At 32.6% G+C, this 19,581-nt stretch overlaps 1 protein-coding gene across 1 annotated transcript in view; it reads right to left on the reverse strand.

Annotated features, from left to right (window-relative positions):
• LOC117182130 (solute carrier family 23 member 2) overlaps positions 1 to 19,581 on the reverse strand; it is a 374,004-nt gene that overhangs the window by 197,550 nt on the left and 156,873 nt on the right. The window contains exon 6 of the mRNA XM_033375172.1: positions 10,095 to 10,215. Within this exon, the coding sequence (XP_033231063.1) occupies positions 10,095 to 10,215 (121 nt within the window). The remainder of the gene's footprint in view (positions 1 to 10,094; positions 10,216 to 19,581) is intronic.

Consider the following 19,581-nt stretch of genomic DNA (forward strand, 5'->3'; position numbering starts at 1 on the left):
GAGGGAGCTCTTCTTAATATTTTGACACCAAAATCATGTCGATACACCTTACCGACTGCGAGTAAAGCCACCCACGCTTTAACTTGACAGACTGTATATTGTAACGAAATAAGTTAAATAAATTTAATTCTCAAAATTTATGTGTATTTATTGATTGCTTCACCTGAATTAATTGTAGTTTAGGAAGTCAGCTTATAAAACCGAAGATTTAGTATAAGTTATCATTCCATATAATATTTTCAGAACCTATTTACCTACTCTAAATCATTATCATATCCTCCTCAAATCCTTATATTATTTTTTGATTCTTCTACACGTAGTTTAAGAGCTTATTTAACTTAATTTAGTTTAGTTCAAGATTCAACAAGGGAAAAAGCGTGGTTACAACTATAAGAAAAACAGCAAATCTGATTGTGGTGCTCTCTATGGTAATCTCTGTAAACCAAAGATCTCTCGTTAATTAAACTAAATTTTCGTGTACTAAGTTGACTACGATTTAAAACAAATTGTTGGTTCTAAGAAAAACCAAGATTTTTAGTTGTTATGCATAATAGTGCATTTTAATATTCGTGTTCAATACTTCGCTTTTAATGTTTGATTCACAATTTCTTTTTATTCAATCTTAATACTTCTGAATTTATTTTTGCTATTTATGATGCTTTATTTTAATGTTTGAAGTAAGTAAATTTAATCTTTGTTCGCAGGTCACTCTATTATGTGAAAGATGATTTCAACCTTTCTTAGTCAACTCCAATATTTATGGAGCTGATTTATTTTATGTCCAAATTGTATTTTCTTCATCTCATATGGCTGAATTGACATCCTAGGTATATAAATATAAAATTCTAAATCTGTTACATTGATCCACTGTTGATTTAAAACATTTTTTAATGCATAAATATCTCTATCTCTCCGTTTCCATCTCTTTTTCTCCCTAAGCTATACCTGCCGCATATGATTTACCATTCTTACCTATTATTATATCCCCTCTTTGTCTAATTGTTCTAGAAGGTTCTAAGTTATAATCGACACGTGTGGCATATAATATTGAACAACCCAAAAAATTAATGCAACATTAAAAATAACCTTGAAGCTGTTTTCGCAGAAAATTGCGTAGTAGGAATTCGATGAAGTCATTGAAAATATTCTGAAAACATAGCATAAGCCACTACATCCATAGAATATATCGGTAAGGTGGATTTCTATGGTCTCTGAATTAAATTATTCAACTAGAAAGCAATATATTATCCTCTATTTCTATATATTATATTATTATTTTTGTATTTTAAAATTTTTTTATATCACTAAATTTTTTATTTAAGAGTTCCAGAAAGTAGTTTTTCATGTCATCACTATCATTTTTTTCCTATGTTTGATTCACAGCTTCCTTACACTAAATTTTAATATGGCTGAATTTATTCTTGTCATTCTTCATACTTTATTGCTAGTACGTAAATTCTAACAAGAGCTTTCAAATTATACTTTCTTCATCTCTAAAAAGTTGATTCAATACTAAGAGTCTACCTGGATTTCTGTAACCTATATTAATTTTTGTATTTTTAATTTTCTATTTGACTAAATTTGGATGTAAAAGTTCCAGAAAGTAGATGTTCACGTGACCACTGTATCATTTTTTTTCCAATTTTTGATTCAGATTTTCCTTGAATTACATTTTAATACTGCTAAATTATTTTTGTTATTTACGTTGCTTTATTTTAATGTTTGAAGTAAGTACATTGAATCTTTTTTGGCATATTACTCTATTATGTGAAAGAGATTTCAACGTTTCTTAGTCAAGCTCTAATATTTATAGAGCTGATTTTATTTTATAAATTCTAGCAAGCGTTTTCAAAATTGTCTTTTATTCATCACAAATGGTTAATCTGACATCCTAGCTATATCAATATAAAATTCTAAAATCTGTTACAGTGATCAACTGTATGTACTCGGACCTCTTAAGAATCTGTTGGTATTTTTCAAGCGTATTTAATAGCCTTAGTGAATGATTCAAAAAATTAAAATATTTTATTATATTAATTGGTTGCATTTCAAAATTTTTGGTTTAATCTTTAACATTAAAAAAAACTGACCTTTCTAAATGAGAGGATGTGGATAAAAAAGCATGCGATCTCAGCTCGAATATCGTTGCATGACATAAGGAGCGATAAGCGTCGGGCAGTGTAATCTTGGTATTTACTAAACGTCCATGAAAGGTCTCTAATTAAATTCATGCTGTTTACAATCTCTCTCTCTCGATTCTCGAAATTGTTTTCAATATCTTGTTACATATATCTCGTCCAGAGGTAGACGGACCTAGCATATGGAAAAGAATGAATACGAAAACGAACGATTGCGAGCTGTAAAAAGAAGTGCTCTCTCTACAATGTGAGCAGCCTCAGACTGCCGATGTACAAATGCTTCTGCAAGTGTAAACGCGAGTTGCTGTTATCTCTAGTCCTCGATCGCTACTTGATTCCAGAATAAAGCATCCCTGAGTATATGACCGACCACAAGAAATGCTTTTTTTCATACCTTTCTTACCTGAATTAATTTTATATATATATAATTTATTAATTCTAATTTTTCTCGAAGATTCTATACTGTAGAAGAATCTTTTTCACAGGCAGAAACTTTTAATTAAAGCATTATCTATCAGGAATTTTCAAATTAAATTGATAATCAAACAGGATGCCATGCATAAAGAATGATAACTATGGCCTGCACTTGGCAGCCAAGGTTTGGCTGCCATTGTCGGCCCAACACTGGGTGACAGTATTGGACCAAACCTGACTGCCATCGTCGTGCAATTGCCGGATTGACAACTATGGCCTTGACTTGGCAGCCAGGGCTTAGCTGCCATTGTCGGCCCAACACTGGCTACGGTCTAAGGATATGACAACAAAGATATTTAAAAAATAAATATGAATTGATTGTGAGTACATTGAATATAAATATTAATGGTCCTGTTTAGACTGAATACATATATTACATTTTAAACATTATATTACAAATAAAATTTCTAACGCTACGGGGTATCGAACCTACATCTATATACCTAAATCTATCGCCTGGCAGTCAGGCGTGCTAACCACTCCGCTAAACTGATAAGATAAAACTCTATGAAAAAGTTATCCTCATAAGTTGCAGTTCAGTAACGTTAAAGAATCAAATTTTAAGCTCTCTTTTTATAATTTTTTATTATTATGCGACGTAGTGTAAATGTAAAAAACACGAACTATTAAAACGAATAGCAATACAATAATTTTTAAAGAAATAATTTAAATCGATTACAATTTTTCTTGGCGTAATATTTCGTTTTTTTCGTTGTAGCCTACTTTACAACTTTTTGCAATGACAGGAAATGTAATTTTTTATAAACATTTAAAATTTTTAATGACAGAATTTAAAAAATTTCATCTTGAACTTTGACTATTTTTTAATAACATTTTTTTATGTTTCGTGTAAGATTTGTTTATTAGGTGCTAAAACTAAGACTTGGTGAAAGAAAGTTCCGATTCTGAGTCAAGCATCGGTGGAGAATCGGCAAATATGAATAGCCAATATAGGCTGCCAGCACTGGCTCAACATTGGGCCGATTTAAATAAAACATGGTTATCCGTGGTAAAAGTAACACTTGGCCCAGTAATGTGCCGTCACTGGGCCAGACTTTGGCTGATCCTCGTGAAACATGGTTTCCCGTACTAAAAGTGAAACTTGGCGCAATACAGTGCCGGTACTGGGCCAAGCATCGCTGGAGGATCGGCAAATATAAATAGTCAATATAGGCTGCCAGCACTGGCTCAACACTGGGCCGATTAAAATGCCGATACTGGCCCAATAACTTTAGCCGTCCTTTGGCTGCCAAAATTGGACCAACACGGGGCCGTGTATTCAACTCCGGCAATTCGCACTTGGGCTGTTTTGACTATTAATTTGATTTATTGCTTCCTGTTTGATAATACTTTTAGCTAAAAATTCTTGCCTTTATTTGTTTAATGCGCAAAAGATGCTAGTGGGCAGATGAAATTTGATACGAGGTTATGCATGGCATCGTGTTTGATTATTAATTTAATTTGATCATTCCTGATAGAGGAACCTTTAACTAAAAGTTTCTGTCTGTGAAAAACATTCTTCTGCAGTCTAGAATCTTCGGAAAAAATTAGAATTAAGAAAAGATATATGTAAAGTTAATTGAAGGTATGAAATGAATAAAAAAGCATTTCTTATGGTACGTCGTATACTCAGGGATGCTTTATGTTGGTATTAAATAGCGAGCAAGGACTAGAGATAACAGCCACACTTGTTTAAACTCGTAGAAGCATTCATACATCGGCAGTCTGAGGCTGCACACATTGTAGAGAGATCACTTCTTTTTACAGCTCGCAATCGTTCGCTTTTGTCCTGGATCGCTACTTGATTCCAGAATAAAGCATCCCTAAGTATATGACTGGCCATAGGAAAAGCTTTTTTTATACCTTTCTTACCTGAATTAATTTTATATATATCATTTTTTAATTCTAATTTTTCTCGAAGATTCTCGACTGTAGAAGAATCTTTTTCACAGGCAGAAACTTTTAATTAAAGCATTATCTATCAGGAATTTCATCTGTCCACCAGAATCTTTTGCGCATTAAACAAATAAAGGCAGGAATTTTTATCTAAAAGTATCATCCATCAGGAAGCAATAAATCAAATTAATAGTCAAAACAGGATGCCATACGTGCTCTTCATATGAAATTTCACCTATACACCTGTATCTTTTGCGCATTTAACGAACGTCTTATCTGTCAGGAAGCAATAAATCATCCATGTTTTTTTTACAATACCTTAAACCTGTTTACGTGAATTTGGTTACCGACTATTGCGTAATCGTGACGTCATCAGGACCCTTCGAGAAATATCCCAAAGGTTAGCACGGAGACGAACCCTTTTTTGCCAGAAAATTTAGGGCGGACACGAACCACTACAAGTCGAAGCTTCTCGATGTCGGTAAGGTAAGAATATTCCGTTAGAACGCAGCCTATACACCTCCTTTTTTAAGTAAAAACTGCATTATTTACCTAAATGTTTGGTAAAGTTTTAAATGGATTCTAGAGTAAAATTAATTTTAGTAATGTTATAATCTCCTACATACTTCCATCGCCTGCACAATCTTTCAGGATCGTATGCAAGTATTGAGCACCTCGAAGATATTCACAAATTTTCTAATTTGAAAAAATATGTAGAATTGTCAAATTACTTACAATCCTCATTCTTGTTTCGTAGTATCGGCGAAGTCCAATGAATCTAGCCACTCCTTCGATTTAGAATTCAAATGGTAAAATCAAGATTTTAGTTGAATATTATGTTACTATTTTATTCAATTGAAAAATAAATCTATTTAATTAATTATTAGCAAAAATTACTCAGACAAATTAATTGAATTTTTTATATTTTGAAAATTGGTACTTATTTAATTTGGGAGAATTAGAATTTAAAACTTGACTTATTATCTTAAAAATCATTCAAATTTAAGAATAAAAAATAAAAAATCATCCAATGTTTTTATTTACTTCTTATCAATTTAAAAACCGCCTGATCAATTAAATGTTACAATAAAAAATTTTGCTGAAACGGGCCCCAGATATTTTTTGCACGGCCCTGACGTACTCGTACTTCCAGTTTATAGTCGAGATTTTTTTCCGGTATCCCAACTGTTAGGTTAGCCGTGAGACTTACGTGGTAGGTGATAGAACGCGTTAAACTTCGGTTAGGTGGTTCGAAACCCGTCTACAGGGTTTCGATTTTCAATAGCGTTAATATTGTTAAAAGCGTGCGAGTGTATTGTATGTAATGTATTATAATTTATTGTCATTGTTTACGCTAAATTGTGTATGTTATGTGTACGAAATTGTATTCTGATTGGCTGTAACTGACTAATATGTATATATGGGTTGTATGCTGTTGATGCGTATAATTTTTTTTTATTCACGGAATCTTACGGTTTACCAAACTCGTAGTTAAAGTTTCTCGAGCGTCAGTCATTCCCTTGTGACTTTCCTGTAAACCCTCTTATATTTTCTACCAAGTCCTCAACATCGTTTTATTCAACTTTTCATTAATCTCTATCTAACGTTTTATATATTTTATAATTATGTATATAAAAATGTTAACTACCAAGTACAGTATTGATTAAAGTGAAGTTCAGTAGACATTGGTATTAATTTGTTACACATTCGTGTTTGTGAATGAGGTATTATCGAATTTCGTCTCACCCAAATAGAAATGAAACTTTATCAAAGTGTCCATATGTCCCGAGTTTACCCAACTGAGTTTAGTAAAGTTTCTCGAATTATTTTTCTCCGTGTAGGCATCGAGTCATTTTAGAAGAAAAATTAAGGATATTTTCTAGACCACTATAATATGTACACAGCAATTACGCGAATTAATTTTGAATAATCTTTTTCTTTGCCCTTATAAATATATATCTGTGTAGGAACAATATAATTTTTATGTAGTAAATCAAATAATGTTTCTTAATTTAGGAAAGCAACTTTAAAGAAGGGCAAGAAATTTCCTAATCGTACAAGCTTTTAGAAAAATTATAATTACAACTAAAAAAATCTTAACGAAAAATGCTTTTGATATATTGAACTATAACCTACTTGAGCCTACGAGAAAAATGAGCTTCCTAATTTTTTGTTAAAAATTTCTTGTTACTATTTTAATAGTTGATTAAAATTCGGAGCATATTTAACATTTTCATATTTTCAGTAAAATATATTCAGGAAGAAATTCTGTTCGAACTTTCTGAAAAATGTGCAATTATATCAGACACAAATTTTGAACATTTTCCTTCAAAATTAAGATGAAAAATTATTGATTAATTATTCATTATTTGAATTAATTAAAATGAAAGAATAAATATGGCAGCGTGAACCTCCTAAATTCTGAATTTTCAACGCAATTTTAAGTTTTCAATATTTTAATTACTCTTAGAGCAGATGTGGAACGTAACTAAATTTTTTGTATGGTACCACGACTTTTCCAGTGTTTAAGTTTCAAAAGAAATAATCCTATAACAGCATTTTTTGTCAAATAAAACTAGCTATCATTTACTGAATTTTATTTTTCCAATAATCTGTATCTGAAGCTTTGTTAACTTATTATTTGTGGGGTGGCCGCTGGACGGAAAACCGGGAAATAACCAAGAATTTTTTGAAACCGGAAACAGCCGAGAAATGAGTATGATAGTGAATTTCTTTATTCACAAGGAGTTTCACAAATTTTGAGAAGAACCATCTATCAAATCACTTGGAATATCACAAATATTATATCACATAATATAATTAAATTAAAAATAAATTCGATTTTAACTTTTTAAAAATTTTTAATTTAGTTGTTAATTGTTTTATTTACTACATCATCTAGTCTAAAATGCTTAATTCAAAAATCTTTTAGTTTACAATTTTTCGATTTTATGTCTTCATTTTTAAACTGTTAACGTTACAATTGTTATTGTAGCGTTAAGTAACAGTTGAAAATTATTAACTTGAAAGGACCAAAATTGAAAAAAAAAATAAAATGAATTTTGGTATTTAATTTTTTTCCAATTGCAAGAGGAACTTTTTTAGGTTTACATTGTTATTGTGTGGAAAAATGTGGAGTATTGGTATTTTTAACATTTTTATCAACCATGAGATGATAAAATTCTCATTTTTGTTAAATTGGCGGTACATTTTCTATTTGTAAAGTTTTTATTGAGTTGGAAGAGATACAGTTTTTTTTAAATTGGAAGATCCATTTTTTTATTTTGAAGATTTTTATTGTGTTTAATGAAACAATTGGTTATTTTCATTTTTTTCTGAATTATAAGAGGATAATCAAAATTTTTATATTTTTATTGAGTCGGAGGAGAGAAAGTGTTGATTTTTGATTTTTTTCTGAATTTAAAAGGGGGATTTTTTATTGTTACTGTTGTTATAGAACTGGAAGGAAGGAAATTAGTTTTTTAAAGTTTTTCTAAATAGGAAGATGTTCTTACTTTTGGATATATTTAGATGAGAACTTTGCTGTTTTTCGAAAAGATGTTTTTTAATTGATTCAACTCATATAACAGTTAAGACGATTTTTTGATTGACATTAGGGTCGATCGTATTCATTTGTTTTGTGTTTTGCAATTAATTTAAAATATATTAATTTATTTTTGATAAAAATACAAATTAGATTTTTTATCTTTTATACTGGGCTGAATCACTGAATTTATCAGTAAGACTATGTGAATCAGTCTTAACTTATACATTTTAATTCATCTAAATTCATTGCAATCTATATTTTCCAAAAAAACTGTTTTTTATTACGTTTTTATTGAGTTTGAAGATTCATATTTTTTAACCACACCGAAAAACATATGTAAATATATTAGTTTAATAATACCTTGAACTAATACGCTTCGCATAAATTAGAATTCAGTAGGTAAAAAAGTCGAACTGGATATCTTCATTTGATTTGTAATTTTATCGGTTTGAGTATAGAACCGACACTATAGCAATACCGAATTACATCGATTAAGTAAGTATTGAAATGGAGCAGTTCTTCATGTAGAAGTCGCAACGTTCATAAGTTGAATGTCAGCTGTTTTAAAGCATCGAAACAAATATTGTTCCACTTTTGTATAAGGTACGTAACGAAATTTGAATCACAGTGCGTCGATATAGATATACTCGCTATGCTTCGCTCCGCTCGACTCTGCCGTTTCGAATGACGACGAGCAGCGAGGATGTAACGAATCTGTAACATTTAAATTTGAGAGCACGCGAGATTTGCTATTTAAATAATTATTCTTTAATTTTTCCTAATGCATATTGTCCGATGCCTCAACTCAGTGCAATGCTCATGCGAAGCTCCTAAGTTACAGATTGGTTGGATCCTTGCTGTTCGCCGTCATTCGAACCACCAGAGTCGAACGGAGCGAAGCATAGTGAGTATATCTATATCGACGCACTGTGATTTAAATTTCGACTGTTTTACCTACTGAGTTCTAATTTATGCGAAGCGTATTAGTTCAAGGTCTTATTGAACTACTATAGTTACATATTTTTTTGGTGCTGAGCTCTTGTAACAATTTAATTTTCGAAAATGTGAAGGTTTAAGTTTTGCTGTTTCATTGAACTGGATTGAAAAATTTCAACTGAAAAGTATTAAAAGCTTCTATTTTATATTTGTCATTTATTGAGAGCTTAAATAAAAAAATTTCAAATTAAAATGTGTTTAAACTTTAATTTAAATCCAACAAGTTACGAACATTCTTTTACTACAAACAGAAGCATGATAGAAGAGATTCGGTGGGGAATCCCAAGTCATGAACCCAGTACAGCCAGTCGGTCAGATGGTGTGATCGTCGCGAGCTCGGCTATAGACGAAATAGCTCGGAAACCTTCGGGCGCTTTCAGTATAGTCTTTTAGAATTCTCGCAAATTCCGGTTGCACATATCAGTAGCGGCACTCATCTCAATACACACTCTTATTTAAGAATACTAAAATTTCTTACATTTCTCACAACTTATGTTACTTAAAATTCTTACTTTTGACGATATTTTTGAAGAAAAAAAACTTCTTATTGAACATTATCACTTTTTCACACTCACCATTTTCAAACAGTAAATACGATTTTTTCAAAACATGAATACTAATTTTTTCTGGATCAAGTTTATAATAATACATAAAGAAATACCATCATTTCTTATTATAGTAGGAATCTTTATAGCAATACTTCTATTATCACTAAATTCTTACATTTTATTTTAATTATACATATAGAATGATTCAAATATTGATGTCAAAAGTCTCACCGTGAATTAAAATATTTTAATTATCTGAAAAAATTATATTTTTTTCAACAAAAATTTATGTAAAGTTATACATCCATAGATCTTAAGAAACGGAATATTTTCAGTCATAAGCATATTTTTGTTAAAATCAATAGTTTTAGCAGGAAATGGGAAACCCCAGGTTTCACAATTGTAGGTAATATAGTTGACTTTTATTAATACAGAAATTGATGTTTTGTAAGTAAATTGTAAGAAACGGACAGTTAACTATAACAATGTACTCACCGGAAATAGCTTGAATAATGCGAACCAAATAATTCGTATACCCTGGCCTTTTTTGTATACAATTATTGGACATTTAACGTTTACTAAAACTTGGGAATAAAGTGTCAACATCAGTATGGTCCTGAAATAAATTAAAGATTTACTGCATGAATATTGTAGAATATACCAGAAGGGTGTCCTACTGTCTACGTAAATACTAATGTTTCATGTTTTTTGTGCCACATAATTCTAAATCTATTACATAATAACAGTAAAACTATTATAAAAATGTTGCAGATTACTTTAATCCTACTGCAGAACTCCAAATTACTTTGAAAATACCTGTATTTCAATTATTTTCAATCCATGCATGCAAACCGAGTTAATTTAAAGAAGTCCGAGCTCAATTTCATTCAGATTGTTTCCTGAGTTGTAATGCGGGATAGTAACAAAATATTATATAGAATTTCTGCAAATAAAACCAAAAATCCAACGACCATATTTGGTCAATTACTTTGAAATCTTATATATTTTTTACGCGTTTATAGCGAATTTGCAGTTTCACCCTCACTTAATTGTTACGCTGAGAGACCTTTATTTAGAATTAATGAAATAAATAAATAAATAAGACTTTAGTACAATATCGTTCCAAAATAGGGAAAACCGAAGTTTTATTATATTTATTCGTATTTTAGTACCGAAGTTTAATATTACCATACGAGTATTTAAAACACGAAGACGACAAAATAGTATTCTTAATACGAAATATTATGAATCTTTATTTCAAGAATTAACACTATGAAACACAAAAATGCCACCACACATTTCTGCTGACTAGAGCTAAAGCGAGCACGTGTATGTATGCATATCTTATGTTTGCACACCTGTCTGGAGATAAATTTCCGGGAATTAAATTTAAATATGAATCTTTTAATGCCTAAATTAGAATAATAAAGCTTATTTACTAAAGGAATGGGATGATAAATAAAAGAGATTAGGATTACATTTAAACCTATTAAAATAGATTTATTCAGTAAGTTAAAAAAAATACATCTAATTAAAAGTAGAAAAACCGGTTAATAAGTTGAAAAAATTTTAATTAGCTTAAAATTAAAAGATAAAACCACTTAAAAATTTAAAAAAACATGATAATAATAATTATGAATATTGTGACTCATTATACTACATCGTAGCCTGGGACAATATTTTATTTCATTGAATAAATCACACATTTTCCACTCTTTCAAACGAGAATTTTCAAACAAACCTTAAAATTAAAAGCATACATAAGTGACGAGTATAAAAAGAGAGAGATACTTGAAGACTTATAGTAAATAATTAAAACATATCGCAAAAATACATATTGATAAACACTTAAAAATTAACACATATTGCACAGTATTAAATGTGTTTACACTATGCTAGATATAATGTAGCAAGTTGTGACGAGCAAGATTGAACATAGAATTGAAGATGTGAATTAATAGATCCCTTATTATAATCGCCACCTTGCAAACTGTCTTCAGGTTTGTCCAAAACACTAGATTTAATCCTTTTTTTCTAATCATTTTATAAAAATTTCATGCAAGGCGATCATTTTTTACGAGATTTTCGCTAAAAAGTTTGGTAAAATCGTGCAAAGAAAAACCACTGCACATATGATACAATAACATAAAAAAAACTGGCCGCACACATCTGAAGAGGAACTTTGTAACTCTGCAGACGATAAAGATGTTGAGGAATGAGAGGCGGTAGGCCTGGATCTGTGTTGAAAATTAAAGCAGCCGGTCTCATCCACAACTTCGGTATTTGATCTGCGGGGAATACACCCGTCGTATGTCCTGGTAATACTTGGAGTGATTGAAGTGTTCGAAGACTGTCCATCTCTATTTCCAGGCCTCTCAAGTCGAGGCAGTACTGGTACAGGATTAGACATCTTGGTCTAGATTTGATTGATTTTTTTAACAGAAATCTGTATGTTGTCAGCGACCTTCCTAGTTGTCACCCCAGTCCCAGGATCGTTAATTTTAGAGCATTCAATCGTTTTCAGCGTACTCGGGCTGCAACAAGTGAAATCACGAAGAGATATTTCTTCTCGTTTTCGTTTTTGAAGCCAGCTTTTCAGCTTAATTGCTTTATTGACAGCACATGTAAAAATTGTACCTTTTTTCACACCGTGATGAAAACAGTAATGTTTATTGGATTCCAGTTTTTTAAAAAAAGGACAGCTTAATTCTTCTAGATTGATAATCTTTCTACTTGTGATGTCTTGTAAAAGTGCAGCTTTTTCCACACCTCTAGTATATATCTGACCAGCTGATTTTGCAACATCGCGTAGATTTGAATACAGATACTTAGTAGAAGCTTCTCCCTCAAACCATTCGATACCGTAAAAATAACAGGTGAGCCAGTTATTTTGTTCTTTCCCAGCGATACAGAGATCCGAGAAGAGAGGTGGTGGTGCTGTTATCCAGTGTCCAATATAGTTATGATCTAGTGCAATGAAGGTCACTTCTTTTGCAATAAAGTTATCTTCAAGATCACGAAGGCCTTGAATATCAATCACGAAGTCCACAATATTTGTCACATAAAAAATTATGTTTACTGATGATGAGTTTGACGAAGAAGACGCCGGTTACAAAGAGTAGAGCATCGTACACACACACACACACACACACACACACACACAAAAGAAACCACGTTAGGAGTCAACCGACTTGCTAGACTACTTTGGACGAAATGGCAGACAACTTTTGGGCTTCAAAAAAGAGGCTTAAATGATGACATATGCGGCAAATTTTTTCTCATCCCTTTTTTCCAATGTTTACACAGCTGAATTTTTATGAGAGAACGGTGACAGTGTAAAAAGATAAGACATCTCCTGTCCAAACAGAAATGAAAGGCCGGAAAAAAGATTTATCACCTGCAAAGTCCACAATAACTTGTCTAGAAAAGTCAATTTCCAAAACGTTATCATATTCTGTATATACGATACAGTTTACGGTGTTTGTTAATGGTTCTTCAAAACGTACCCCTATCCATAGACTTCCATGCTTTAAGAGATTCCAGTGAGAATAACAATTTGCAGAAAGATCAGGGGTAAGATCAAAAGCAAAAAGACAAAATCCTTGCGAGTCATCATGTCTATCGATATCATTACTCTCATTAAGAAAGTGAATACCAGTACCAGACAAAAGAGTAAGCAGCAACGTAAAGATTTTTTTGGGAAAAATCTGGTTGCAGAGGTTTCGAAGGTAATTGTGTACCATCGACGTAAAAAGATAAGAAATTAATATTGTAATTTTGAAAGTTAAATGGAATAAGTGCTCTATTACCATTGAAAGCTCTGTTCTCTATGAAACCGATAATTATTCTTTTAGGCAACTGTCCGAGAATAACATTATCAAGAGTTTCACCGTGAATACCGTGAATACCTCCGTAAAATACCGGGGCTAATTTTTGAACGACGAACAAGGAGCGATGCTTCCAAAATGTGTAAACTGCATGTCTTGACAGGGTCCATAAGGCAAAAAGCATCTTTTGTACGTACGAGTCGAAGACGCATCTCGACTCCGTTAAGAAAAAATTAGTTTTGATTGAAAATGTCACAATGCAGATGACGTATTAGATCTATTTTTGTTTCTGCACTAAAATAATCTCGACCAATATCGATGCCTGTATCTTTGCTGGTCAAATATTCCATTTTTCCTGCAGTATCTGCAGCCCAGAGAGCGGAAGTCAGCTGGCTCTTTTTTGCAGCTGAACCATAATTGAGCAATGTATCTGTGTGCTCTCTGAACGTGTATGCGTTGTTTGGCTGTGTGATACTCTCTATACCGTGAACTCCGGGTAACTGACGTCCGAGATTTCTCACACCAAATTTATAACTCGAGCCATTCATAAGATTATCAATTTTATTAAAAGCTTTTCGTTTCAATTTTTTACCAGATTCCTTGAAACGAAAGTTAAATGCCTGCTTGAGAGGTACTTTATTATCGACATCATTTAACACGTTAACACCTGTACGAAGGGCCTCCTTACCAACACTACGTGCACCACGTGCCAGTATCGGTAGCACACATTGAAAAAGTCCACCTAGAAAACTTCCAATTTTATGACCTCGTTGATACGACGATCCGACATAAACTTTTGATATTCCCCCTCCACCTACTTGTATTGTGTAAACTGTAAATCAGTTCTACTTGCTCATTTAATGTTTCTCTTCTTCTCCTTCTTCTCTAGTCAATTTTTTTAAATACAAGTGTCACTGTCAGAGTGCCAAACTCGAATGGTATAGGCAGCCCAACATGATCTCTTAAGTCTATCTCTACCGTGCGAAATTCAGTATGAAGAAGTAAAATGAAATTTGGATTGGAAAACTGCGTAACTTGTGTGGATGCAAAAATGTAGTTTCGAGTATCGACAGTTATAATACGTAAAAGAGGGGTTTTCGCATCACCCGTAATGTGAGGTTCACAAATATCACAATAAACGAACATTTTCTCGGGTAAACCACGCACTAAACTTTCTGGGTGATTAGAATAATGAGAAGTATCTGATATTAATTGTTGTGGTGCAAAACCAAGTATACGAGATACTTTTTCACCAATTACAAGAAAATGACGCCCTTTCATCTTACAATCGTCTTGATAAATTTTTTCAACTTTGACATTGCAGTCTTTGTCTTTTTGGAAAATTAATCCTAAGTGTTCTCGAGCAATGGGTGTTTGGTTAATCGCTCGGACAAGATAGTTTACCTGTGGGTACAAACCAGGTCGAAACTCGGAGACAATAGGACTTAACCATTTACCAGTCAGCATACCTGCGCTGTATTTATGTCTAATAGCATTGTCATTAAACTCAGACAACACGGCGTCCTATTTGAGGACGTAAGGAAGCGAGTATTTAACAAGTAAATCTTCACTGTGAATTTTCGCTTCATTAATTTTGTTCCCATAATTCTCCTTATTTTTTTCTTCATTCATCCTATTCGGTACATTTTTCATTAAAGCTATGCGATTTTCCATTCGATCAGGTGACTCGTGTCTTACATAAAGAAATGTTCTTGGAAATTGAATTTCTGTCAACCGAACAGTCCAACGATCCCGTAAACGTATTTCGCGCGGTAGTTTTGAAGTGAAGCGAGTCGTAGTATTGTGCGGAAAATACTTCATACTGCTATTGCTCAGTAAAATTAAGTTAAATTGATCGTTATTCATGGTAATTTTTTTATATCAGTAACAGGTATCCAGAAATTGAATTTATCAGAATAACCCATCCATTCAACAAGTAATTTTTGTTTAGAACCCTTTACCTTACTACGTATCACTCTATCAATTATAAAGTCTGATTCATTAATATCAGTATCTTTCTTCACAGCCGATAGTTCTCTTTCGTAAAAAACTCCATCTATGTCATCACTAGCCAGATCTTGTAACTCGTAAACATATGGATTTTGCCTAAGCCCTTTAATTATTCGTTTTATCACAAAAATCTCCTCTGTCCATCCAGCGTCATAACCTTTCGCAAAGACGCCTTTCTCTCTACTGATCCGTACATAATCAGTGACCTTAAATTTAGGTTTTTTACCATGCAAGGTTTTGCTACGATACTTTCTTTGAATATTTGATCGGGCGTGTGCTGCATTTTCCAAAGTCACCTCTGATGGTCGCATTCCTATACTAGAATGTCGTGAATTATTATAGCCTTATAAAATCTGTTGTAAAACATCTATGTAACGATGAGTATTACTATGCGTAAAATAGAGCCACATACGTCGATAAAAATGTTGAAATCCGGCATCGAAAAATTCTCCTGAAACGTCGATGAATTAGTACGTGTAGATTATATGTGTTTTGAGATTTTAACCATTCAACCACCTTTGCACACGAGACTCTTCCCCGCACAGGGTTTACAAGTTTTTTTATGCCTGAGTAAGAGGCTTCATGGGATAGTTCGAAATATATTTCTTCTAACAATTTCATGGTTTCAGAAACAATGTTCTCCATTTTTGAAAGTTTTTAGAATAGTTCCAATAATATCATCGCCATTGTTTAAATAATCTTCCCCCTTCTCATCATCATTATAATTGAAATCACTTGAATCAACTATATTTTTATCTCTCTGATTATCCTATTCTTTGAACGGTTTTTTATGTTTCCATCTTTCCCGAGTAAAAAATAAGAATTTTTGTAAAGCTTGTTGATACATTTTCCATTTTTCATACTCATCTTTCAGAAATGGAGAATGTAATATTTGACTCATTTCAGCATCGAGCCTGGTCATAATATTACCTGCAGTTTGGTTCGTATTATTGAGATTGGAAACTTTGTAGTTAGCATCAGAGAAGATATTATCTACAGGATTCATCAAAGAAGCGGGCGCCTTCGTATTTACAGTATTATTCTCTGATCTGAAACCTTATTGTAGACATTTTTCTACCTGCTCGCTAGGCACTAAAACCATCTTTCTCGAATGTTCCATAATTACCAAATGGAAAAGGGATATTTACTCTTGTGATTTAGCTGAGCTGAAAATATTTGAGAGAAGACTACCGATAATAGGATAATAGGAATAGAAGCGAGTTTAACTGGTATTTTTCATGCCTCTTTAGAGGTATATTCCCTGCTATAATATGTAGAGCACAATCGCATATACATTTTACGAGTTTTGCATTAGCGGTGCTCAGAATCGCTTTTCATTAATTACTATCAAGTCGATAGAGAGCATGCAATGCTGTTTTTTCATCAATGTGTTTAGGTGCACTCGACGCCATTACAGACGAATAACTGGTATCTCATCAACTCGAGCTCCTCCTTTTATATTTTTGACAGCTGTGTACACATATGAAATTCCATCGGTTGAAAAGATATTTCTTCTAAAACGACAATTATTGGGTGCAGACTGTCTTAAATCGAGAAGAAGGTGACCATGGGGTTTAGATGTTGCGTCCTGATATGCTTCTTGTAAAAAACGAGAGTTTTCCGGATATATTTGTCGCGCAAGATGCTGAAATTTAGCTCGGTCATGAGGATTTTTAAAAACAACAATATAATTCGTATTCATTGATATATCTCTTTGTCCATGTCCCTGATGAAATAAATTTTGTGAGATAAATATAGCACTAAAATTTTTATGGTAACTGCTTTTAGTAGAAAGATCTACAATTGTATTGTTTGAGGATTCATGCATAAGATCATCGATAATTATGAGCTTAGGACGGTCATTATCGCTAGAATAAACAGTCGGTTGCGGTAATCCTTCTCGAAATTCTATAGTTGTACCATATTCAGAATAACTCGTCTGCCATTCTGAACAGTAAAAACGAATACGTTCAAAATGTGTATCACACATGACATCAATATATCTCAAGAATTTTTTGACAAAACAAGTTTTTCCACAACCACTTGGTCCGCAAGTCATAGCAGTGAAAGGATGTTGCCAACGAGGGTCCATTTTTTATACTGAAGTATAATTCACTATAGTTGATCATTTATAGTAAAATCACATAGTTAAAGAAAAAATGCAATTTCTGAAAAACTTACCAAGTTGTAAGAGAGGCCTGTGTGTGGAATATATATAAGCTTTTTCGGTTCCACACCATCGATCCTGTATGAGCTTCTTTCGGGTCCGCGCAGGGACCAGGCTTTTAAAACTTATTTGAGCCTGCTTTGCATGCAGACAATCAGCTAGGAGTCGGCATCCGCGTCCCTGGATCGCCTATATTAGCTTATCATCAGGCGATCTCACGCGTTTGGGGCACTCGCGCCGGCCGATGGCCGATGGACGCAAGGAAGGTTTAGGGAAATAAAAAATATCATATTAGCTAAAAGCATTTTTTATTTTAGTTTCAGAAAAATGGATGCAGATAACAGTGTCAAAATTCTCTTGTAATATTTTCATTCAAAATGCATACACAGGTTCTCACACGTTAAACCCCTATGCATACATACACATACACCCACACACCCACACCCACACAACAGAGAAATATATACGTATAGACATACTTGTAATCGGTGATATAAATGTGGAAATTCATTTTCGACCATTAAAAATCATACAATTTATCGTTGAAATTTTGCCCAAGCTATTGTTCTTAAATATGAAAAACATTTTTTCTACAAGAGAATTATTAAAAACATATGACTGACAGATTTTCTAATTAAATATGTGGACAGAAGCTGCTAAAAATCTTCTTAACAGTCATTAGTCTTTTTTTAACAATTTACACAGATTTTCTTTCATCTTGTTTGTAATTTGAGTTTTTAAAATACATTTTATTTCGTCAAATACAAGTTGAAAATTTGAATGTACAAAATCCGTCGATAATTTAGAATTTACCCTTTGATTAAATTAGTCGAATTTAACATTTACAATTTGACGCATAAATTCACTGGAAGGTCTGTGTATTTTATCTGCCAAAAAATAAGCACTTAATTCTTCCACGAAAAAATCCTTGCAGGGCCTTGAAATGTAGGTGCTTAAAGAACAATTCCAGGGATATATAGTTTTACATTTTTTCCTTGAGCCTCGCTATTTGTCGTTGTGTTTGCTGTTGTCGAGAATGCATTTTCTACAATATTTTCGATTAAAATAGCTTTGGCATTATACGAAATTGTAAAAAATGAGTTATAACGGCCAATTTTAATCGGTAAAGAACGAAAGTTGGAGTTATTGTTACTACTTTCATCCTCCAAATAGGAAAAAATGAGATCGAATTTTTGTTGTAATTGAAGCCATTCATTACGATTGAAGGAGATTCCATGAGATTTATTGTCAAAGATTCGAATAACTGGTTCAAACGAACCATCGACTTGCATTTTCAGGCCAAGAATAATCTTTTTTGAAGAAGAGTTATTCAATTAATGGATTCTTGCAAGAATCAGAGTTTTACAAGGTGAATATTTTGCTTTTTTCACTGTTACACTTTCAGGTGATGACATATCTGCAGGGCAAATTCGTTTTTTTGATACACTTTTCACCATTAAATCTTGTGAATCTTCACAATGGTTGACGGTAGATTCCATTGTTTGCCTTGCAGACTGCGACATGTTACGAGGGTAGTTCAATAAGTCCTTAGAATGAAGTATAAAACAATTTTTTTTGGGTACATTTTTTTTTATTTTTCAACATAATCTCCTTGGAGCTCTATACACTTGGTCAATCGCTTTTCAAGTTTTTTTAATCCTTCAGAAAAGTGCGTTTTCGGAAGTTCCTCAAAATAAGCACTTACAGAGGCAATGACGTCTTCGTTGTCTGGAAATCTCTGTCCACCGAGCCATTTTTTCAAGTTTGGAAATAAGGAAAAATCACTGGGGGCTAAATCTGGTGAATACGGTGGGTATTCGACCAATTCGAATTTTAGTTCTTCAATTTTAGCCATTGAAACGAAGCATGTGTGAACCGGGCGTTATCGTGATGAAAGAGAATTTTTTTTCTCGCCAAATGTGGTCGTTTTTTTTAAATTTCTTCTTTCAGCTGCTCTAATAATGATGCATAATATTCA

This window comes from Belonocnema kinseyi, chromosome 10 (genome assembly GCF_010883055.1).
Source record: "Belonocnema kinseyi isolate 2016_QV_RU_SX_M_011 chromosome 10, B_treatae_v1, whole genome shotgun sequence".
In the NCBI taxonomy this organism is placed as follows: domain Eukaryota; kingdom Metazoa; phylum Arthropoda; class Insecta; order Hymenoptera; family Cynipidae; genus Belonocnema; species Belonocnema kinseyi.